This window comes from Manacus candei, unplaced genomic scaffold (assembly GCF_025592945.1).
Source record: "Manacus candei isolate 608988 ecotype Guabito, Panama unplaced genomic scaffold, ASM2559294v1 h1tg000043l, whole genome shotgun sequence".
In the NCBI taxonomy this organism is placed as follows: domain Eukaryota; kingdom Metazoa; phylum Chordata; class Aves; order Passeriformes; family Pipridae; genus Manacus; species Manacus candei.
This window is the reverse complement of record NW_026138091.1, coordinates 6205152-6229265: the sequence shown is the minus strand read 5'-3', so window position 1 is coordinate 6229265 and position 24114 is coordinate 6205152. Positions and strand designations below refer to the sequence as shown.

The following is a 24114-nucleotide window of genomic DNA, read 5'->3' as shown; positions in this document are numbered from 1 at the left end:
TGCTATTAAGCTTGTTCCTGTAGGAACACTGAGCTCTGTTGCTATCTCTGTGAAACTCTGCAGCTTCTCACTTCTTAAACGAGAAGATCTGGGGTGCTTTTTTATTTTTTCAAAGTCATGGTAACACAAGGAGCCAATCATGTTCTTGAGCAATTTTAAAGAACTAGACACAGAGGAAGGATGTCAAAACAGATTTTGACCCCAAAAAGCCAGTTGAACCAATTGAAACGCACAGCTTCAGAAGACTGCTATTGATCTGCCTGGATGCTGCTGTACCTTGTAACAGTGACACAACAAACAAGTGAATACCTTACTATCTCACACTAATTTTCCTTTCACAAAGCTTCTTCCCTATTAGGTGTTCACAGACTAACGAGTTTCTCACCTTAGAACTGTATATAGCAGGTCCATGTAGCCTTCTCTGTTGTGATTCTCTGATTGAAAGCAGGTAAAAAAACCCCAAACAGCAAGGTTCTGGTTCAGATCTTTAGTTCCTCAAACCCTGTAGTTCTTGCAATACAAAGTTTAATGCTTTTCTAGCAATGCCTTCACAGAGTTACATGTGTCTGTTAAAACTAGAAGACAGTATTTCACAGAAATATTTTCTCTTGGCCAGAAAAGTGTGCTCTCCCACTCCTCACATCTTTTTTTTGTTCCCTTCATACAAAATCTTTGCACCCTACAGATGTCAAGGATGGCTGGACAGTTCAACTTGATGATCTTAGAGGTCCTTTCCTACTGTAATGATTCTATGATACTAAGCAGATCAATCTCCCTCTCAGGAAGGAGCTTCTTTTTCTTCATTCAGTTCTTGTCAGTACACCTGAATCTTTTATCTTCTTTCTACTTTTCTGTAACCTGTATTTTTATACCCAGTACCTCTGTGCCTCATGTTCAGACCAGTGGATCACAGAACCATATTTTAGTGAAGTTAAGGAAGATTGTTGAGAACTGGAAAAAAAATCTGATATCTCTGACACTCTCTCCTTTAAAAGCAAAAAGCTGGAACATTTACATCAAATCAGTTTAAATTCCCCCCTCACTCCCAAATGACCTAGACCATATTCTTGGTTTCCTCTGCTCTCTCTGTGCTCTTGTTTTAATTTACAAAAGTCAAAGATTCTTTTCCAGTACCCACTCAGCAATCATATATGCGACAGCTTCAATACACTGACTGTTCCCCAAGGAACCTGTTGAGTAAACTCCCTTAGAAGTTTACTTACGCAAATCCTTAAATGTATACACACAAAAATACACTACCATCTTCTTGAACTTGTTTTCTTTAAAAAAAAGCCAACAGAATGTGGAGGGTATGTGTGTTTATGTATATGAGCCGGTGTGCATTACAAAAAGGGTCCAAAACAAAACACTCCAGTGCAGTTCTTACTGCAGAAATGTTAGGACAACCAACATGTCACTGTCAGCACTCAGTGCACAAGTGGAAAGTACTTAAAAACTGCAGTAGCGAGTCTGGTGTGTAAGGCACAGAGTAGGATGACGGCAGTCTCAGCTTCTGCAGCCAAATCTCTGCCTTTATTTGGCATATCTCAGTCTCAGTTCACAATAACATATATGTTATTGTGACATGTTGGTTGTCCAGAGAACTAGCAGAGTGGTTTTAAGATATCAAAGTGCTTGGTTTTTTTCCCTGTCTTATTTGTAAGAGAAAATAAGTATAAGAAGTTCTTTTACACATATGTATCTATCTAACAGGTTGCCCAAAGAAGTTGTGGATGCCCCATCCTTGGAAGCGTTCAAGACCAGGTTGGATGGGGCTCTGAGCTTAGTGGAAGGTCTAGTGGAAGGTGTCTGTGCCTATGGCAGGGGGACTGAAACTAGGTGATCTTTAAGATGCCTTTCAACCTAAACCATTCTATGATTTACAAAATAACTGATGGTGGGAAATGCACAGCAGGTGTGGTTACACCAATCCATTCAGAATTGTTAGGGATTAGCACCCCTGTTTTCTGTATTAAGTAGCAAGAGTTGAAATGTTAAAAGTTTTTATCTTTTTATAACAGAAATGGATCAAAATTTCAGGTGTCAGGCATACCACAGGTTTATCCTCATGAGTTTGGAGTATTTGCCATTCCTTTGGGAAGCTAGATTGCTGAAATGCAAAAATAAGAGCTGATACATATCTTACAGGGCACTTTAAATCCACAGCCAGTTGTATAAACTTGAGACAAGGTAACCAACCCAAAGAACCGCCAGGATTTCTAACAGAGTTGATGAAGTTTATACTTCTCAGCTGACAGTGGAGCAACATAAAAGCACTCAGGGACTCTGCATGCATTCACATCCACATTTCTTCATTAACCCACACACTTTTCATTACTGTCAATACTTAATGAATCTTGTCATCCTCTGTGTGGTTTGCTTATTGTATTCTTCAGGACTATTTCTTTTACATGAATACCAGCCCAGAAAGACCATTTTCTTTGGTGTCCATTAAAAGGCTCTCTCTATAAGACTGATACACTTAAAGTTGTCCCAACTGCTGTGATGGTGAGACTCATAATCCTCTATCATACCATGGCCCCACTATTCCCCTTCTCGCATTTCCCTGAGACTGCCATAGAAATAAATAAGTCAACCTCTTTCAATTGTCTGCCTTTTCCATGATCTCTTAACAAAACAAGAGCCACAACCAGAAATGCACGTGCAAGAGAAAGATCTGCTGGGAGCGGAGAAGCTTTTCTCTACCTTTCTCCTTTCTTTGTGCTTCAATCCTCTAACACCTTCCTTCTTTCTCCAGGTTTCATCAGCTCCCAGATGAAAAGAGATGAAAAAAACACACTTTTGGCCCTGTTCTTCAGCTATATTCTAAAACACGCAGGTTAACTTGCTAACATTTTAAATTCCCTTTATAGAGGCATTTTCATTCACTCATTTTTAACAGCAACTAGATGACTAGCCAAGTCTCTTACAGAGAGCTGACTGATGGTTATTTAAATACTAATTTTTCAGGGGGGTGGGGGTGGGGGGATGGGAGGTTGCATATTTATGTAATATCCTTTCCTTGTACTGCAAAGATAATTTGATCTCCATTTATCAAAGAAAGGATATAATTACGTATTTCTAAAGATGATCTAATTAAGAAATTGAGATTGGGATCATGGGTCAATGGTTTCAAGAAGAAAAGTAGCAGCAAGGAAGAGAGGCAGGAATAAGACTTCTGCAGTGTTTAAAAGGCACAGCAACAACATTCAAGATGCCCTACTGCTGGGTAGCACCATTATCACTCATTCAGAGTAACACTATTTGATTCCTCATACTTTTGTGACTGTAAAGGTCATAAATGAAACACACACAGGGCACTGATGCACAGTATTACCTTTGGTATTCTGTTCTACTAATATGCCATAATGTTTGCACCCTGGCTTTGTTCATGCTTCATTTAGCAGAGTAACCTTTTATTCATATCAGAACTTACGGGAAAAATAGAACTGATGACAGCTAGCAAGCTTTAAAAAGAATTTTTGAAAAGCTCCTGTTGGAGTGGGTCCAGTGGAGGGCCATGAAGATGCTCAGAGGGCTGGAGCACTTCTCCTGTGAGGACAGGCTGAGAGAGTTGGAGTTGGTCAGCCTGGAGAAGAGCAGGCTCTGGGAAGACTTCATTGTGGCCTTTCAGTAGTTAAAGGAAGATTATAAAAAGCATGGAGAGTGACTTTTTACACAGGTAGACAGTGTTAGGACAAGTGAGAACAGTTTTAAACTAAAAGAGAGGAGATTTAGTTTAGATGTTTGGAGGAAATTCTTTACCAGAGGGTGGTGAGGCACAGGTAGAGGTCACCTACAGAAGCTGTGGATGCCCCATCCCTTGAAGTGTTCAAAGCCAGGCTAGATGGAGCCCTAAGCAACATGACCTAGTGGGTGGCAACCCTGACCATGGCAGAAGGGTTGGAAACAAATGATGTTTAAGATCTGTTCCAACCCAAACCATTCTATGATTCTTTGGAATGGCGTAAGCTGGCAATATATTGCAAGCAATATTTGGGGAGAAAGATGGCATTTTCTTTAATAACAAAACAACTATTTAATAATTAAATATTGTTCTTGTTCAAAGAGTCAGTAGCAGTCTCCAAGGTCTGACTTATAAGCTACCATAAAATACATGTGCTCCTTGTGTTCCTTTGATTATGGAGTACTGTGTGTTTCAGGCAGGCGGTAGAGTGAGCAACAGTTGTTCTAATTTTACCCATTTGAACTAGAATTAGAGGGTAAAAACAGTACTAAAAAAATAAAATAGTGTATTTTCCCTTACTGCCAATAACAGTACAGCACTGGAGCTGTTGGGCTACTAACTGAAAGATCACAGAGTTCACAGAAAAAAACCATAAAATTCCTGCTAAGGAAAAAAGCCACCAATGGCATTTTAAACCCTCTTACCTTCAGAATAATCAAATTTTAAAAATGATAAACAGGAATAATTCCAAGAGGATGATAGCACAATGAGTGACAGTGAAATTAGAGGGACCTCTCAGTCTCAGAATGAAAAATAGAGATATTATTCTCTAAACGAATGTGCTGCCTCTCTCCTCTCCTATACACAAGCCATTTAATACCCTTGCCAACAGACTGACACAGTCTTTCCATTTTCCTCATGTAGCCTAGTTCCTGAAGTTCATTTATATGCCTTTAATTCAGCCAACTTCTTCAAATCAAAAGCTTAGGAGCTGCCTTTACCTAGTTTCATACTTTGCAACCTTAGCCCCACCATCCTTCTCAGCTAAGAAATGCTGCTAACCAGCTGAAGAACCACTCCTGCCTTCAAAATGCTCACACCAGTGTGGATAGACTCAAAATCCTCTTGGGACTTTCTCAGACTTTCTCTCAAGTTTAGACCACAAAAATCTACCTAAACCCCTTTTGTTCAAAAGACTTTCCCCAATTCTTGGGACGCTGCTTTCTCCTATCTCTGTTTCATGCTCAGACAACCTTTCCTTTTAAGTAGGTCCCTTCCTTGCTCAAAAGGTGTATTAAATCCCTATCTCTTCTTTTATCTATACATTTCTTTTCAGGTGCTCTATTAATCTAAAATGCAATTTTGTCTATTCCACAATTTACAACAAAAAGGGGACATGGTAGATGAACCCTGTACAGAAGATCCTGGATCTGCCTCTTTGAAGGTAGTCTGAATGCATTTTAAATAAGACCAGGCTCTGCACTTTCTTTCGTTACCTTGAAAATTAATACCACACAAAAAATTCAGGTGGCAATTATAGAACTATGAAGAACTCATATCTCTACCCCTGATGACAGCACATTGTTTCAGAGCTTGGGAGCCTGTAAGTACAACTTTATGAGCCTCGAACATCACCTTTCTATTGAAGGATGTCTCCTAATATAGCATTAGATGGATTCTGAAATGTTTGCATAGCTCAGCAGCAAGGGAATTCTGCCTGCATTTCATTCTAGGAATGGAACTCACAAATAATTACTTTTAAAAATCATCTTCCAAAATGAGACAGAAACCCCAGATGGTGCAAATAATACATAAAGTCCTCTGCTGAGACCCTGCAATACAAAACCCTACTTTCTCTAATGCAAAAAGAAAAGATAAAATCAAAGAATCATTGAATCATAGAATGGTTTGGGTTGCAAAGGAACTTAAAGACCATCTAGTTCCAAATCCTCCTGCCATGGGCAGGGACACCTTCCACTAGAGCAGATTGCTCAAAGCCCCATCCAACCTGGCCTTGAATACTTCCAGGAATGGGGCATCACACTTTCTCTGGGCAGCCTGATAGACAGAACTGGAAATATATGTACAAAACAACTTCTCATACTTATTTTTTCTTGCAAGTAGGACAGGAAATAAAATACATAAGAACTTTGATTTCTTCAAAATACTCCAACTCTTGCATGATTCTGTACCTGACTAATCTCAACAAACAGAAAAATTAGGATAACAAAATCTGCATCTCTGCCTGCAAACTAAGACACAGCTGGTGTGTCAAATTTTACATCTGCCAACCTTGAAAGCATGCCTGTAAGTACACAATGTAGACAATATAAAAAGCTGCAATACCCATCAATTATGTCTATCTGCCACAATGACCCCAAGTTTCCATTTAATGGGAACAATAATAATTAGAGTGGGACTGGATTCTCTTCAAAAGCCTACAGAGCACAAAGCGCCTTGCTGCTGTCACTTCGCAGAAGGGAACAAACACTGCAAACATCCAAACTTTGCATTGAGCTGACAGTTCCCATCTGTCCAGGGCTCTACCAGGACATCTCAGATAAGCCCAAAAGCTTCAGAGCAGAGGTGTACCATGGATAGCTTGGACACCTCGATAAGAGACCTAAAGGGTGTGGAACAGTTAAGGCAAATAAAGACATGTCAGTGCTGTGTTAGTGAGATACCCGTCTCCCTGCCACAGCAGCGGGAGCTGAAGCCCTGGAAGCAGCAGAGCCACACAAGCGAGATGCTGGACCTGTGACAGCCACTCTTGCTTGTCAACAGAATGACTAACCCAAGTGCAGCCCCTTCCCATATGGTTAGGCTGCTTGGGGCACTTGAGGTGCATGACAAGACCTTGCTCAGGGGTTCTCTGTACTGAGACATATCATCTCATATGTTCATGGTTTATTTTCATGTGTTAGTGACCTCTGCATACAAGCTAACTGCAGTCTTTGCCTTGGAAACCACACCTAAAAACCTTGGGTGTACTTCTGCTATCACTGCCATCAACTGACTTTGTTTGGTTGAACAGGTAGGAGTTTCAGACTAATCTAAAACACTGCTCTGCAAGGCCTATTAGGTGAGTATGAACCAGAAGAAAAGAATAATTAAACTCGACATTGTTGTCCATAACAGATAATATGAATTTCTGATCCTACAAATGTATACTATCAGTACCACTTTTTCCCCCCACAAACTTTCATCTCTTTTCGATAATCTGTGCTTTTTCACAGCTGTCTCATAAGTAATTGGTGCATTGGCACAGCCACAGTATAAAATGCTACCATGCAGAAGGTCGAGGCTAAAATCTGACCTTGATGTTTATGCAATGAGGAGCAGAGTGAGAGTTTTGCAGCTCTCAAGGGTTGCACAGGATATTTTGCCATTCCATGTTAACCACTTATGAAACTTCAGTAGAATGAGTCAGCAAATAAGTTTATTAACTGCTCTCTCTTTCCTCTTTGGTATTGCCTGAGCAGCAGTTCAGCAAAAACATTTTGAATAAATAGAGAAAGTAATTTAGGTAAATTGCCATCAAATCGAAGCACAGAAGCCACGGTTCTAAACGTAAGTTTTTGATCCCTCATCGCAAAAATAATCCAGCATTGCTTACCTGTTGCCTATATATTTCCAGTTTTTCCTTTCTCAGTGCTTCTTCCAAGCAATACAGAAACAGTACTACTGGGAGTGTTCACACATTTGAAGTCAAAGGAAATTTCATTTAAAGTAAAAGGAAGTTTCTATATCCCCTGTTCTCTGCAGCATACATTTCCAGCAAAACCAATTCCCCACATTTCTTCTCCCAAAATCCCAACTAAGCAATAACCTTTGGAGACCCAGATGGCCCATAACAGTTAGAGTCATGCAATGGGAAGGGCACTCTATCATCTGCTTCCTCAGCAGACAGCCTGCCAGCTTGCTGCCAGGGTCACCTTTGGCAAGGTTCCCATGCGGTTCCTCCTTTGCTGCAGGACAAGCCATTTACCTCCTGCCAGAGCAGCTCCTGTTGCCAGCTCGGAGGGAATGCAGGTCCTCTCATGGCTCTGTCTGATGACTTTTTTTCTTTTTGAAGATGTTCCAGTGCTCATACTTTTAATTCAGTAATTACTGAAACTGTGAAAAGCTGTTTTCATCTGTGTTTCTCTTTGGTCTGTTTTTTGTTGTTGTTGTTTTGGTTGATTTTGTTTGTTTGTTTGTTCTTTTACAAGTGACATCCACCAAATCTACTTAAGCTGTAAAGATCTTGAAAAATTAGAGGTCACAGTGCTCAGAAGAAGGCTATTCTATACAACAGCGCTGAGCTGACCATAACGGAAAGATTGTGCCTATGCAAATTGTGAAAAACTCAAATGAGAAGTTGATTAAAATCTGCAGAGCATCAATATAAATCATCATAAAAGTACATGTACATCCATAAATCTCAGAAGTATCTGTTTATAAACAGAATGATATTAAAAGGAAAATATTACAGTCACCATGTGGGCACAAAGCACTTCAAATGTAACGATTCTCAGAATGAATATTGCCTGGATGTACTTATTTTTACCTCCCTTCTTTAATTAAATAAGCACATATACTTCCTTCTTTAAGAGCCTATGCAGAAGGTAGACAGTGAGTATTTAATGAGTAGCAGCACTTTTCCCTCTTTTTTTCTGTGCTCATGCCTTAATTACTAAACAGTGTTCTCAGTCTTCTCTGAGCATATGTGGTGGGGGAGAGTTATTGCATGCTGCAGCCTCTGAATACTCCCTATAACACATGCTTATTAATGATTTTTTCTTATAACCACCCCTTAGAGCAAAAGCATGGCATTTTCCCCACTGTACAGATAAATGAGGACCAAAGAAATGAAGGTCAAAAGCACCCATTTGTCTGGAGAGGATGATTTGAGACAACTACACTAGGGTTCACTGCACCAAAATGCAGGCACATCTGTAGAGCAGTCCTGAAGTAGCTGCACCTGAGCCTAAAATCCCTTTACAACCATCCAAGAAAAGTGGCATTTAAAAAATGTGTTTCACTTGCCCTAGTTTAGGCACCTACATTAAGATGAGATAAGCTTTTATTTAGAACATTTCTCTCATGTGACTGTTTTTCAGATCACTTAGTACTATACAGCAGGTGACTGATGAAGGGAAAATGTATGCAATCATTCCAATTAAAATCTATACCATAACATATGCTCCAAGGCACTGGAGTAATACTGCATGGGCATCGTTAATTCTTGCATTTTCCATTGCTGAAGAGATGAACTGAAAGGAACTTTGTAAAGACAAGAAAAAATTTTACCTAGTATAGACAAAATCTTTTGGAAAAGTCAACACAAAACTGCTGCTTCTCCTGAGCACACTGAGTTGTATCCTTTCAAAGACTTCCAGATGTAGCTAAGTTTGGTGGATTTTTACTGGGATAAGCAGAAGAGACATTCCTGAAAAAGGCTTTCTGTCCCCCAACTAGTACCTACTGAACTGCATGTCTGTTTTCCAGTGCTTCAAAAGGACACATCTTCACAACACAAAGTTTGTCCAACTTTCTTATCATAGGCAAAACAACTTTTGTTAAATTCATTCCTGGAAATGGCAGAACAATTTTGACTGAAAGTGCTTTACAAAAAAATACAAAAAGCAGACTTAGATAGTTACCTCGGGGAAGGTGGAAGAGAGCCGTAAGAAAAACCTTAGTGTGAAGTGTTTACGTTTTCACTGTTCTTAAAATGAATCAGTTTACAGAAGTCTCACAAAAGCCATTCCTCCAGCAAGGGAGATTTTAAAGAAGCACAGAAAGGACACAACCTTTCTTGGTTGCTTTCTCTTTACAGCTGTTTTCTAGTTTAAACACAGCAGCTGATGCTTCTCCCCCATTCCGTATCCAACTAGAGAATGGCAGGATGTACTGAGACAGACCAGCAGCACCAATGCCTTATCATGACTTATAACATCAAATGCTGACATTTGAAATCTGGTCTGTTATGTGAAAGACAAAAAGTAAATAAAATGAAATGTATGGTGGCTGTTCATCTAACAGTTTCTCTGGTATGTTCAAGGGTAGAGACTTTTGCTGCGACCTAGATCCAAAGTGAGATTACCTATAAAACGTATCACAAAACTGGTGATTTATATGCATATAGACCCTGTTCCCGTGCTAGAGTACTGGAAGAGAAATATCTTAGCAAAGGGGTGAAGAGAAAATGGGCCTGGCATGTTCTCTTTTCATTAGTAGACAGGAGAGAACTGAGTGGTAACTGGGTACAATACAGTCTAAACAGCACAATTTTAAAGTAATCTGCACCAGTCAGGTCCTTGCAATGCAAGTCTTTTCTACACTTAAGAACTGAGTTGATCGTAGAATCCCCAGCCATACGCTGGCAATGAAATAAGACACTGATTTAGTGGTGCAAAAAGTGCTTAAACTAGAAGACCTTTATGCTGGCTGAAGACATTTTTGTTGGTGTAAACTGCATGTCCATTTTGTGAGAACTGAGGAAGTGGCAAAGAAACACAGCTCTTCTGTTTATTTCCCTTTAAGCAAAGCTCTTCAAATGTAGGACATAGAATCATAGAACATGCTGAGTTGAAAGGGACCACAAGGATCATCAAGTCCAACTCTTAACCCTGCACAGGACCATCCCCAAGAGTCACACCATGTGCCTGAGAGTATTGGCCAAATGTTTCTTGAACTCTGTCAGGCTTAGTGCTGTGACCACTGCCTTGGGGAGCCTGTGCCAGTGCCCGACCACCCTCTGGGTGAAGAACCTCTTTCTAATATCCAACCTAAACCTCCCTTGACACAACTTTAGGCCATTCCCTTGGGTCCTGTCACTGGTGACCACGAAGAAGAGATCAGTGCCTGCCCCTCTTCTTCCCCTCACAAGGAAGTTGTAGACTGCAATGAGGTCACCCCTCAGTCTCCTCTTCTCCCAAAGCTCTGCCTCAAGGTGTACATATTACTATCTTTTCATATATATCTTTTCATATATAACCTTCGGATTACCAGAAAAAAAGGGAAACTGACCCTGTAATTCAGAGGCAATTTGGGTTAGAGATGCTTGCACATAAATACAATAGCAAACCTTACCCTAAAAAGCCCTTTCTTTTTCATTAGCATCCCTATCTCTGTTCCCCTGTTGCCTGTGTCTTTTCTCTCCAGAGCCTCATTGCCTCTGATGCCCTACAGCCAATTTCATCCATTGGCAAAGCCCTACTCTGTTTCCAATTTCATGCAGGTAACCTGAGGGTCTCGGTTACCTGCACCACATGACTTGAGTCACTTCCACGAAAGAGTGCTTTTATACTGGTGTGGGTTCTGCATGTAAAACTGCAATTTTATCAGCCAGGGAAGAAATGTCTGGAGGTACATAAGAAGAAGGAAGAAACCTCAGCTTGCCACAGCTTTACCTGTAACCTTGGGAAGCTGTCATATCCTTCATTACTTATATCTTCAGGAGGGCTCTTATTGGCTGCAGTGAGCCATCACTTTTCTGATAGTGTAAGAATTGCAATTAAAGACGAAACCGGTACACGGTCTAGATAAGTAGTCTTCATATAATCACTTTTACCCTCTTCTCCTCTTCCAAGAAGAAAACAGGTAAAATTTAAATGAAACATGCAGTGAGGTGCTTGCCTTTGTTTTAGTTTGAATGCAAGTTCAATTACCACGGAAACTTCATTTCATTATGGTCCTCCAGTATCTACACTGAAACATGACGTGACCAATCAATAATAGCTCTTAGAATACTCTGACCAGTTTACTTACAAATGAAAATCATGGGACTCACAGAAGATCAAACAGCACTAATGTAAGTCACCAATTAATTGATTAAAACCAGAAAAATCCAACGATTTTTTGGTTGAACATAAGGTAACACACAGAATAATTTTTATCAGTACTGTTTCTCCAAACCATTCTGATAAATATTGAGTTTAAAGGCTATGAAATTATCTCTTTAAATGAACAAGGAGTGTAAACACGCATTTAGGAAAAAGATACAAAGATTATTATAGGTGTTCGAAATTACTGTAGGAGAATGTGGTTTAAACAGCAAATGCACAGAGAACAAAACATTTCGCTCATTGTACAGACGAGCAATACCATTGGAAGTATAATTCTGTGTAATAAGATCATGCTGTAAGATGTAGCACTGGTGCAATTATTTTTGAGTAACCATGTTGAGTTCAAGATAAACCCATTCAGCTTAGATGTTGATTTTTGCCCCTACCTACATTTGCAGCTCACAGGCCTTAGTACCATCCTGTCTGAGCAGTACACATCTCCTACATATATGGTACAATCTCACAAGGATCTGCTTCAGATCTCATTCACACCAGTTTTGCACTAGAACACCATTAATCGAGATGGTTCATATTCATGAGCAAAATACCTAAAAATATTCATACTTTAAAATCCATCCCTTTTCAGCATAAATGTTCTGTAAAATGATTAATGAGCCATTACCCTTAGAGTAAAGGGATAAAAATCTGCCCTAGTGCATCCCAATTTAACCTCTTAGTTTATGCCTGGTACAGGCATTCCAGGAAATGGTCTGAGGGATTCTTGGATTTTCTCCCCTTGGTCAAACCTGTCAGGTAAAATCTGGGTGTCTTATATCTATGAAAAAAATCAAGGTGATGGAGTAGTTCAGTTCCAGATATTTTAAAATACCTCCCTAAAGGAAAGTCTTGGTAGACGTTTAGTGTTCTCCTTTACCTGGAATGAAGGCAGGAATGGTGCTTTGCTGCTGTTATTTCCTTAGAGGTGGGCCCTTTTAGAAACAGGTTCTGGGTTACAGCATAAGTTCTCTCTAATATAAAGAAAATGAGATCTGTCCCTTATTCCTTAGTCTCTCAGATGACTGCAATAGTACTAAACCAAATCTGGAGATGTATTTTTTAAGTGGATTTTTTCTGATTACAGTGCTTTTCTTGCATTGAATTGCATGGCATATGCAAAAGATCCTTTCATGTCCATGAAGTTTAATTATCACCATCTTTGTAAAACTTTCACTCCTGTACTCTGAATTTAAGTACTTCAGCTACTTGCTTAATTTTTTTTCAGACCAGCACAAGTCGGGATACTTCATTATCCTTGTTAGTCTGTGTTGATCAGCATGCTAAGTAAAAGATAAGCCAACCTACTGACCCATTTCCAGATGACCAGACGTATAAGCATGTAGTAGAGATGGCAATTCTCCTTCATACTGCATTTCATGGTGTATCTAGATAGCCTTCATGCAAAGTGGAAAGATTCGATGAATTCTTTTTTTCCTATCTTTTACTAATAATCTGTGAGGGTTATTTGCTCCTTCCCTCTGCTTGCTTGAAGCCTGGATGGTGGACAGGAGAGATTACTACGACAATCTCCTCCTTCCATCCTTTGTCTTTAATTACTTATAAAAAGAAGCACAATAGTGTATTTTAAATAGGGGCAGTCTTGAGGATCCAAGCCCTTGAATTACCATCTAAAAAATTGAGACCATGTGCTTTGTAAGGAGATACCAAGAGAGATTAGGAAGGCTCTCCTTTAAGGAAGGCCCATCATGAAATACATTAGATATTTCAGATTGATTTCTTGTAATTGTACACTATTTAGACTAACTGTATACAAGTATAGCTTTCACCTTCCTTACAAGTCTTGGAAGATAAATTTGTCCATTACTTTCAGTACCCAGTAAGAAAAACAGAATTTTCATACACAAAGTGAAACTTGGAAGATAATACCTCCCTCCTCCTTTCTAGTTATTTATGACAATTAAATCGTACCTTTAGTTTTCTGTTTCAGGGACATCTCATTTCACCTTTACAGTTCTTTCTCCCATACAAAGTGATGTGTGCTAAGCTGCTTTTAATGAGGTCACAGTTTCAAAAGCACTTGAGAGAAGTATTAATTGGACCTGTTAGAGTAATTTGTAACTTAAATGGACAGAGTGGATGAAGAGCAGCCAGGAAGGAAGGGACCTGGGAGTTTGGATTGACAGGAAGCTGAACATGAGCCAGCAGTGTGCCCAGGTGGACAAGAAGGCCAATGGCATCATGGCTTATATCAGGAACAGTGTGGCCAGCAGAACCAGGGAAGTGATTCTTCCCCCGCACTCAGCAGTGGTGAGGCCTCACCTTGAGTACCGTGTCCAGTTCTGGGCCCCTCAGTTCAGGAAGGATATTGAGGTGCTGGAGCAGGTCCAGAGAAGAGCAACTAGGCTGGTGAAGGGACTCCAGCACAAGTCCTATGAGGAGTGACTGAGGGAGCTGGGGCTGTTCAGCCTGGAGAAGAGGAGGCTCAGGGGAGACCTCATCACACACTACAACTCCCTGAAAGGACGTTGTAGCCAGGTGGGGGTTGGTCTCTTCTCCCAGGCAGCTATCAGTAGGACAAGAGGGTCTTAAGCTGTGCCAGAGGAAGTTTAGGTTGGATATTAGGAAGAAATTTTTTACAGAGAGAGTAATCACACATTGGAATGGGCTACGCAGGGAAGTGGTGAATTCACCATCCCTGGAGGTTTTTAAGATGAGACTGGATGTGGCACTTAGTGCCATGGTCTAGTAACCACGGCGGTGTTGGATCAAGGGCTGGACTTGATGATCTCGGAGGTCTTTTCCAACCCAGTTGATTCTATGATTCTATGATCAGTTACACTCCATTTATTTTTCTTTAGGGATGATCAAGAAGTTTGTAAAGAAAGAAATACCTGTAAGATGTATGAAATCCTTGTAAAACACAACAACTCCTCCCTTCTGTAATCACCTACTAGCAACATGGCTATTAAACTGCAGCAGCAAATCACACCCGGGCAGAGAAAAGAAAGTAAAAAAAATTCTGCAGGGCAAATATACTTGGGAATCGTGGAAATCATACTTTTCTTATTAAAACATCCTGGTTTTAATTGCTTGCAACTTACAACTTGTGCACAGTTCAAATATTTGGTGTGATTTGTTTTTTTAAGATGGTTACTGCTCTCAGGCTGTATTTCTTAAATTATTTTAGCTGAAACAGGTCATCTGTGTCTGAGAGCATCATTAGGGAAAGCCATATTGTTTTGCCCCACCTCCCTGCCCTTCCCCCTGAAAATTCTGCAGGCTTTATACTGAAAATTCATGTTCTCTATGCATCTTCAATATCTGACAGATCTGGCACACAGAATCAAGAGAAGAGCAAGAGGAGGGAAGAGAAGGACTTTTGGGTAAGAAGGGGAAGAACCCAGGTGAGAGGGTTACTGACCTGAAAAGCAGCTGCAGTACAAGAAACTTGGGAATGGTTTGCTAAGAAACAGAGACAGGAGAAAGGGCTAAAGGACACCATGAAAACTGCAAAAGGCCTTTAACAGAGGGAAATCAGCAGTGTGAGAGGAATGTGTTGGAAAATTACCTAAGCTTTACTTGGCAAAAAACAGAAGAAAAAACTGGGCTGTAAGGGGAGGGAATAGCATGTTGGGGATTTAGGACCTTCTAGAAAAGAAGACTCAAACTAGGTCAGTAAAGAAAGGGAAAATTTAGAAACTACTGGGAAAAAGACAGTAATGAAGCTAAGAAACAGGGTAAGAACAAAGAATGGAGGAAAGAAGCATCATGTTTGCATGAAAAAGACAGGAAAGAACATGGGATCCTGAAACTTTACAGTTGTTCTCCGCTGTCAGCAAATGTCTCTGAAACCCTGTGGCCACATGTGTGTATCAAAAGTTTTCTGGTCCCCAAAAAACGGATTCTCTTTCTGTCACAATTTCTGTAAGTGCTGAAAAGGACCAACTGCACTGGTACCCAATTGCAAGCATGGTCTTATTTCACTAACAGCAGTCAGCAGCTATATCTCTTGATCACACAAAGAACTGATCAATGAAGAAACGGGTTTTGAATTTGCCAGCCCAAAATACTGGGATTTTTTAAACCATAATGCCTATTTACCTTAGGTTTCTATGCTACCCATTTATCTCAAGAGATGCTAAAAAGGTATTTATTATTTCTTTTAAAGCAGATAAATAGAGTAGATTAAAGCAGGTAAGAAAGCAGGAACTGATGCCAAACTGATAGGTATCCATCATCTTACAGGCTCATGATGAGCCTAATTGAAGTCAGCATGTCATATTTAGTAGCAGCATGAGAGACAATCAATTAAAAAGAATAACTCCCACTTGCTATTGTAAGAGAGCAGTCCTGAAAGCCAGAAAACTCGATATCTGAAAAAAATCACAAGCCTTGGGCTTCTCTAAAGGAAAGTATCTTCTTGTGCCAAGGGTAAGTCATATCCCAAAACACACTATCTCTTGCTAAATGAAATCATAGAATCATAGAATGGTTTGGGCTGGAAGGAACTTGAAAGATCATCTAGTTCCAACTACCCTGCCATGGGCAGGGACAGCTTCCACTACACCAGGTTGCTCAGAGCCCCATCCAACGTGGTCTTGAACAGTTCTAGGGATGGGGCATTCACAACTTCCCTGGGCAACCTGTTCCAGTGCCTCACCACCCTAATAGATATTCTTCCTAATATCTAATCTAAACCTACTCTCTTTCAGTTTGAAGCCATTCTCCCTTATCCTATCACTACATGTTCTTGTAAAAAGTCTCTCTCCATCCTTCTTGTAGGCTCCCTTCAAGGGACTGGAAGGCTATAATTAGGTTACCCCAAAACCTTCTCTTTTCCAGGCTGAACAATCTCAATTCTCTCAGCTTTTCCTCATAGGAGAGGTGTTCCAATCCCTCTGATCAACCTGGTGGCCTCCTCTGGACTTGCTCCAACAGGTCAATGTCCTTCCTGTGATGGGGACCCCAGAGCTGGATGCAGCACTCCAGGTGGGGTCTCACCAGGGTGAAGTAGAAGGGTAGAATCACCTCACTCAACCTGCTGGCCCCCTGCTTTTGATGCAGCCCAGTGTACAGTTGGCTTTCTGGGCTGCAAGTGAACATTGCTGGCTCATGTCCAGCCCATCATCCACCAGCACCCCCACATCCTTCTTGACAGGGATGCCCTCAATCTCTTCATCCTCCAGCCTGACCCAGGCATAACACCTTGCACTTGGCCTTGTTAAACTGCATGAGATTCCCATGGATCCACTCAAACTTGTCCAAGTCCCTCTGGATGGCATCTTGTCCTTCAGGTGTGTCAACAGCACCACTCAGCTTGGTGTCACCTGCAGATTTGCTGAGGGTGCACCCAATCTCTTCATCTATATCATTAATGAAGATACTAAACAACATGGGTCCCAATATAGACCCCTGAGGGACACCACTTGTCACTGATGTCCATCAGGACTCTGAGCCATTGACCACTACTCTCCAACCAATTCCTTATCCATCTAAGAACAGTTCACTCATGGAATACATCTTTCTCCTATTTAGAGAGAAGGACGTTGTGGGGTACCATGTCGAAGGCTTTACAGAAGTCCAGATAAATGACACATGTAACCCCTCCCTGTCCACTGATGTAGTCACTCCATCATAGAAGGCCACTAGGTTGGTCAGACAGGACTTGCCCTTGGTGAGGTCATGCTGGCTGTCTCAAATCACTTCCCTGTTCTCCCTGTGCCTTAGCACAGCTTGTTAGCACTACAAAGAGAGAACTTATTTATTGTATACATCCATGCCTGACTGTCAGTTCATACGAGTGTCAATGACGCAGGCATCTGGCACTGACAGTAGAACACACAAACAGTGTGTTTGATAACCAAGGAAACTGCACAGTAAGATGAAACACTAATGTGCCATAGCATGTAGATTTAAATATCTGCTCAGTGAATGTGAATCATGCATTGGCCTCCAGGAGAGACAAAAACCCCCATGTGTGGGGGGTGACACATCTTTGAGTGGATATTTCTGGAACTGCTAGAGATGTCTGTGTCATCTTCTGCCTTAAGAACAATCCAATACATGTGGAATGACCTTGGAACACTGAGGTTTTATCCTTGAGATCTGCATATTGCCTGAAGCACTCATTGTAGCAGGATTATGGCCTCAGGAAAAAGAACACCAGGAAATTAATAACTTTGTATTTAGACAAGGATCTTGGGCAGTGCCTTCAATAAACCTGTGGTCACATACTGAAGACACAAAGAAAATTCATAATAATTATCTGCATAAAAAGGTTATTATCTGTCCTGTGGGTCTTGTCACTGTACTTCATGGACACCTACCTGGACAGCAGCTGAGCAGTCTCTGTTCTCAATGCACATTTCCCAACTGGCACTCTCAACGTTTTGATCCAAACATTGTCTTATAACATAATTTGTGTATGTGTTTTGTAGCAGTATTTAAAGTAGCATAATGTTTCAATTAATATAGCTATCAGTACCTTTGCATTGCACATGAATTTTCATTCAATCTGTCTCTGAAGCAACATAAGACAAGAAATGTTCTTTAAAGGTTTAAGCAACTAATTCATATTTTGAATTTCAAGGGATCTAAGCCTGTTCCTCTGTGACAGCCAGGAGACCTGCAGCTGCAGTCAAATACTAGAGTACTCTACCTATCTGTTCTGTTAAAAACTTGTGAGAGACAAAGGAAATGTTAATTTTAAGTTTATAAAGAAACAGAAATAAAAAGGCAGTGCGCAATCCTACAGGCTTCCTGACTTTCCTTCAACTTTCAAGGTCTTGGAACATTTATAAGGCTTATGAGGATCTGGAATCTGTCCTTGGAGTCTCTGGAGCTCCTGTTCCTTTGGGCTTGTAAAACTCCGTAGCTCTTAAGGGTCTCCACAGCTCTGGATACTCTTGAGTGATACTGCTTTATGAAACTTAAGGAGCAGCCCATAAGTTCTTTTTTCTTCTCTATTTTTTGTCCTGCAAAAATTACTGAAAGTCTACACTAGACCACAGATTACCTCACATGATCTTTAAATCATGCAAGTTATCTCTCTCTAGTGATCTTTTTGTCAGGCAGAATTATTGAAGGGAGAGTTAGATTTCTTTAAATGCCTTCTCAAAAGATTGTTACAGCATTAATGAATTTATGTATGTATTTATTTAAATGGGTGAACTTAAAGAAGCGAGCAGCTTAGATGGGGTTTGTTAAAGATTTACTAGTAAATGACTGCATCAATAATCCCCTTTATAGAAAGTTCTATCAGTGTTAAACATTGAGTTCAGAAAATTGAGGGTGTTGCTCTAGTTAAAATTGACCAGTTCTATGCCAGAGTGACTCTGGTAGACCTGGACAAAAAAAATAAGCTGACTGTATTGGTTTCGTGTAGAGCAATTACAGGGTGCCACGTTCCAGCAAATCTATTCTAGCTCAAGTGCAAGAACTGTTAAAGAAGCCAGAGAAACATATGGAATTTGAACGTGCAATATGTTCCTTCATTCCCGAAGAGCACAGAGTGGTTTGAACTAACCCAGTAAAGAGATGAGAGAGAAAGATGTTGTGTGTCACAGGTGCAGACAGCTAAAAAAAGCTTCCTTTTGTACCAAAGTCCTGGCAAAAGATATGAGTTTTGTTTAACTACAGTATCCTTGATTCAAAGTTTACCCCAGTAGAAACATCCAAGAATTAAAAAGTAGGTTGCTCAAAAGCTCATCATCATCAACTTATGACACCAGAGTTACATAAAAATGTTATGGGCCAGAATTTCAACTGAAGGTAGCCATTACCTTTGAACTTGTCTGAATGCTCCCTTTCAGAGTTATTACGGAATACTACCCAAGCAGGCACAACCTCAATTATAGAGATAACACAGAGCCAAGTGGCATTATGGCAAATCTTGGAAAACCTGAAAGGAAACTGCATCTGCTCAGCTTCAATGTAGTGATAACTTTTATTTCTTGTTTTAGACAGGGGTATTGAGAACCTCTGTTTGTAGTTCATTATTAACGTTGCATTCTAATTCTCACTCTCACTCCAACTCTAGCAGCTCATTAGGATACTTCATCCCGACTGCTGCCAAACAGCAGTCTTCCCAACTTCAAGTCTTCCCAACTTAACCTTATAGCTGGGAATTAATATTGGCTATTTGGTTGCCACAAGAGAAGATTTAGGTTGCAAAATTATTTTGACAGTTGTAGCAAGTCACTGCTAGCCACCACCTTGCCTCTACTCCTCCTCCACAAAATGAGGGGCACAGGTGTAATCATAGAGCACAGAGAAGTTGTACTATTCAGACCTCTCCCACTACTAGATGAAAATAGGTGATGCATATGACCAGAAAGGTTGGACAATTCAGGTGTAAGGATTACACAGAAAAGTGATAAAGCCCACACAGATATTGTTACTTCCACACAGTTGGGTGCAGAGCAAGTCACCATATCCATCTCCTCTGCAAACACTGAAGTGCAGGAGGTATTTTGGAAAAAAAAAATCATTTGAAAGACTGCAACCTCCACAACTTCAAATGTAATTTTTATCAGGTTACAAATTATTTTCTCAGAAATTATGTGCTCTTATTTTCTTTAGAGATTATCTTGGTATTTCCAAACTACTATTATTTCAAAGTCTCTTTGAAATACAGTACACTGCCCACACCAACCTGGAAACATTTTCATCAGAGTTTAAAAAAAAAATCTCTTCCAAGAAGCTGAACTGACACGTTTATTTCCTAGGACTCAGCTGAGCAAGATTGTTCAGGAGGTACTTAAGCAAGCACAAGTGTAACCCCAGAGAGTTCAACCAGAATAGCCACATCTACATTATATACACACTTGACTACCCTGCACAGAACCCCTTGATGCCTTTTTTACTCCAGTTTGTCTAGGTTCCAGAAACAATAAAATGCACAAGCTTCCCAAGTGACCTCTTGAAGACTTAAGGTAAAGGAACTAAACTTTGAGAAATACAGCACCTCTGAAACAGCTTATGCTTACAGGAGTAGGAAAAGTCAGTTACACACTACAGGACTATAGCTGAAAAACAGTTCAAGATTATTTTCTTCATCTAGTTTAACCTTTTCAACTCAAGTTCCAATTTCACGCTATCAGAATGTATTTTATGGCTCTTTCCAGTTCTGACCACACACAATGATACTTTACAGGATATAACCATCCACTAACAGAAGAGAGGATATTAAAGCAAATAATGCTATAATTATATCTCTGGGAGTAATATATTCTACTGCAAGTTTATACCAGGAGGACCCTACAGAATACACCAGACTTTTATGTAATTTTTGGATTACTGTCCCCAACCCAAGCAAGCTAACCTACTAATCTAGTTTCAAGCATCAGTTATTGATAAGTGACCTTACTCAATGACCTTTCTCTTCCTTTAGCCTATTATCAAATTCATGTCAACCCTTAGCATTACAAATAGTTTGTGGGTAACATAAGAGTTGAGGAATCTAGTAACATTTCTGCAATTCTTAAATTTTTCTTCATGGGTCATGTCCTTCTTCCCTTTCATGTTACTTGCAACTGACTTCACTGCTCTTGAGCAGAACTAAGAGAAGAATCAAATCAACAAAGTTTTCCTGGGCCAGGAATCAATGGATTAGGATGAATGATTTTCAGCCTTTGCACCACGGTCATAACGTAACTGCAAAAAGTGAAGAGAGCTTTCCAACAATTTTCTTTGTTCACACTACTGCTGGAAAACTATGCAGGATAGACAAACTGGAAAAAAAATCAAAATCTACTAGGACTAGGTAAAATCTAAAAAAATCATAATGCATTAGAAAGCCAGTCTACTGGATTCCTCCTTATTTCTTCTTGCAAACTCTGCTGGACCGCAATCCCATGTATTTCCCAGTGTTTGATTCCCTTTTCCTTCCTTCCTTCTGACTCCACAAGTCTCAGATTCTTCTACCACCTTAAATTTCCCTAGAATAACACACTCATTGCCAGGAAGGCAGGCATGATAAATCCAGATTTGTTGCTGAGAACAAAAGAGAGTTTATTCAGAGAGAAAATGAAAGGGAGAGACCAACTGGTAGGTGTTACCTTTACATTTATAAACCTGAAACTTCAAACTAAGGTCTGCATGCTCATGCACTGAGCTCTATCCAGACAACACTGAAGAAAGGTTCCTGCCTTGAACAAGCTGCAATTTAGAACACAACAAAGCTTTCCATCATGTGGTCTTCTCACAAAAATCTGCAAAGATTTCTAAAAGATCCTCGGTGAAATGGAGGCTGACTCTCTCCTTTGGGTATACAAGAGAATGGGGATGGGGATGGGAGTTTTCTCTGAAATGAAAGTTCGCTGGGAACTTTGTCTAAAGCCAGGGGTTCATTTTCCAGCGACATCTCACTTTTAGAGAAAGTAGAGTACAAAGAATCTTGTTTTAACTGTGATGATAGACAGGGTTTGGTCATCCGTCATTTTCTAAAGAAAAAGAACAAACAAATGAAAACACCTAAATTCTAATTCTTATCAGGAACTAGAGTTTGTCTGAGCTGTCTCCACCTTTCTGGACCTGTACAACTGTCCATTAGGCCTGCCAGACACCAGACAAACCTGCCACTTCAATTCTTCGTAGTTAAGTAAATAGAGATGTATATTGTAATTAAAAAAAAAAAAATCTGTGTCTTAGAGAAGAATAGAGGACTGTTTCAGAATAAACAAATACCTGACATTATTCTTTACAGCATTAATCTTTTCCAAGACTTTGAAGTTTGACAGTGCTATTCTGCAAATCCCTAGGACGCTGCTTTACTGCTAGGTTAGAAACCTGATGTGGAGATGAAGAAGAAAAAAAGAGAAGGATCCCAAAACAGAGAAGAAATATTTTAGTCTGACTGGTGAGTATTTCTATTTCTTGTTGCCATGAATTTTCTGTATCTTGTAAAAACGGAGGGGATATGACAACTTCCAAAACAAGTGGAAACAACTCAATCCCAAATCTCTTGTTAAAAATCACCTTCCCTACTTGACTTTCCAGAGAAATCTTTCACATTTTCAGTGAGTTCAATAAAAGTTTGTATGAAGTGTAAGCTCATTTTTCAAGCTGTGGTTTGTCACCTCTGCATTTCTTAACAAATTTTCTCTTCCTTGTTCTTTTCTATGTGGTAGTCTTATGACTTTTTAATTATGTCTTGGCCATCTAGCAGCACTGGCAAAAGGTAAAAGAATTCTTGTTAGAGCAAGTATACTCCCTCTTTCATGTGACATAGAAATGCTTACACTTCATTAACCTTTATTATAAACTAGTCACTGGAAAAGTTACTTTGCTAGAATCCACACTATGGTTTCACTCTACAAACCACGAAATGTCAGAATGCTAAATTACAGTGAAATACCGCTCACCTCCTTCTGAACCCGAGATTAATGACACGATGCGGAAGGGAATAGCAGTGCTACTAGAAGCATAACAGGTCACAATCGCTTCTAAAATAGCTCATCAAGAACAGGCAGCAAAACATCACAGATGGCTCCCAGAATTAAAGCCCCGCTTCTCAACTTACCCATCACTGAGACATCATATTCAACCAGCAGAGTCGCCTCCTGCCCGCATTGTTTGAGAATACTCATAGCTTCAGCATGTGTTGTTCCCAACAGTCGGATCCCATCAACACTCAGCAGCCTGTCCCCAGGTTTGATTGTGCCCTCTCTGATGGGACATTAAAGGAATGATCTTTGTTAATATAAGAAAAATTGATTTGGAGATAATACCATTTTTATGCAAAGCAATTCTCTAGAACCCTCCCTGACATCCATCCCTCGTGCCTTAACACTTAACATTTACTTTGACAGTGAGAATGTTCAGAGGGCGCAGTGGAAAGGAAATTGCTTTAATTGGAAAGTCAGTGACTGGAAAACAGCTTACCACATAGCGAAATAATCAAGTCACATTAAATTGCAACTAAGTATAGCGTCTGCTCCAACATATGTTTGCTTTCTGCCTTGTCCACACAACTCTTTTTTTATACATACACAAACATCTCTTCCTCCAATATTTTCTTAATAACAAACATGAGGTGCAAACACGAGTGCAGAAACAGATTGCAAAACATGAATGTCCATTCATTTTCTTTTAAAATATCTCTTACTTGGATAATTCCATTTTTCTTTTCTTCCTACCCAAAAATAATTTGGCTCTAAATTATTACACTGTCTCCTAGGCATATCTCATAATCTATTCAGAATTATAATAGAAAATGAAGTACTAACACTGTCAGCTTAAGAATCATGGAGAAAAACAAGGATGATGGAGAGAAGAAAGCCATGGAACAAAAGAGAGGCTCTCTTGAAACATTTTCTTCTCAATTAACATTTCCAGTGTCAAAAATGTCAACATAGGCTACAGAACATCAGTCTGCTTTACAGAAACTGCCCTTTGAGTTTCTTGAGTGTTTTAAGGACATGAGTGCCATTTTTGAAAATATAGTTTGTACACAGAAATAAAGTGATATAAATCTAAAATGGTATTACATACAAATATGTCCAAAACATAAATTTGTACACAGAAGTTGTCCAGGTAACATTATGTGTGAACTCACATGCAGATATGTACAAATATCTTAACAGAATAATGCAACAACATTCAAACACAAGACAGTATTATTCTGAATTGCAAGAG

General features: G+C 39.8%; 1 protein-coding gene across 10 annotated transcripts in view; it reads right to left on the bottom strand.

Annotated features, from left to right (window-relative positions):
* GRIP1 (glutamate receptor interacting protein 1) overlaps window positions 1-24114 on the bottom strand; it is a 322632-nt gene that overhangs the window by 52933 nt on the left and 245585 nt on the right. For all 10 annotated transcript variants that reach the window (XM_051795747.1, XM_051795752.1, XM_051795743.1 and 7 more), the window contains exon 7: window positions 23000-23145. In XM_051795747.1, the coding sequence (XP_051651707.1) occupies window positions 23000-23145 (146 nt within the window). The remainder of the gene's footprint in view (window positions 1-22999; window positions 23146-24114) is intronic.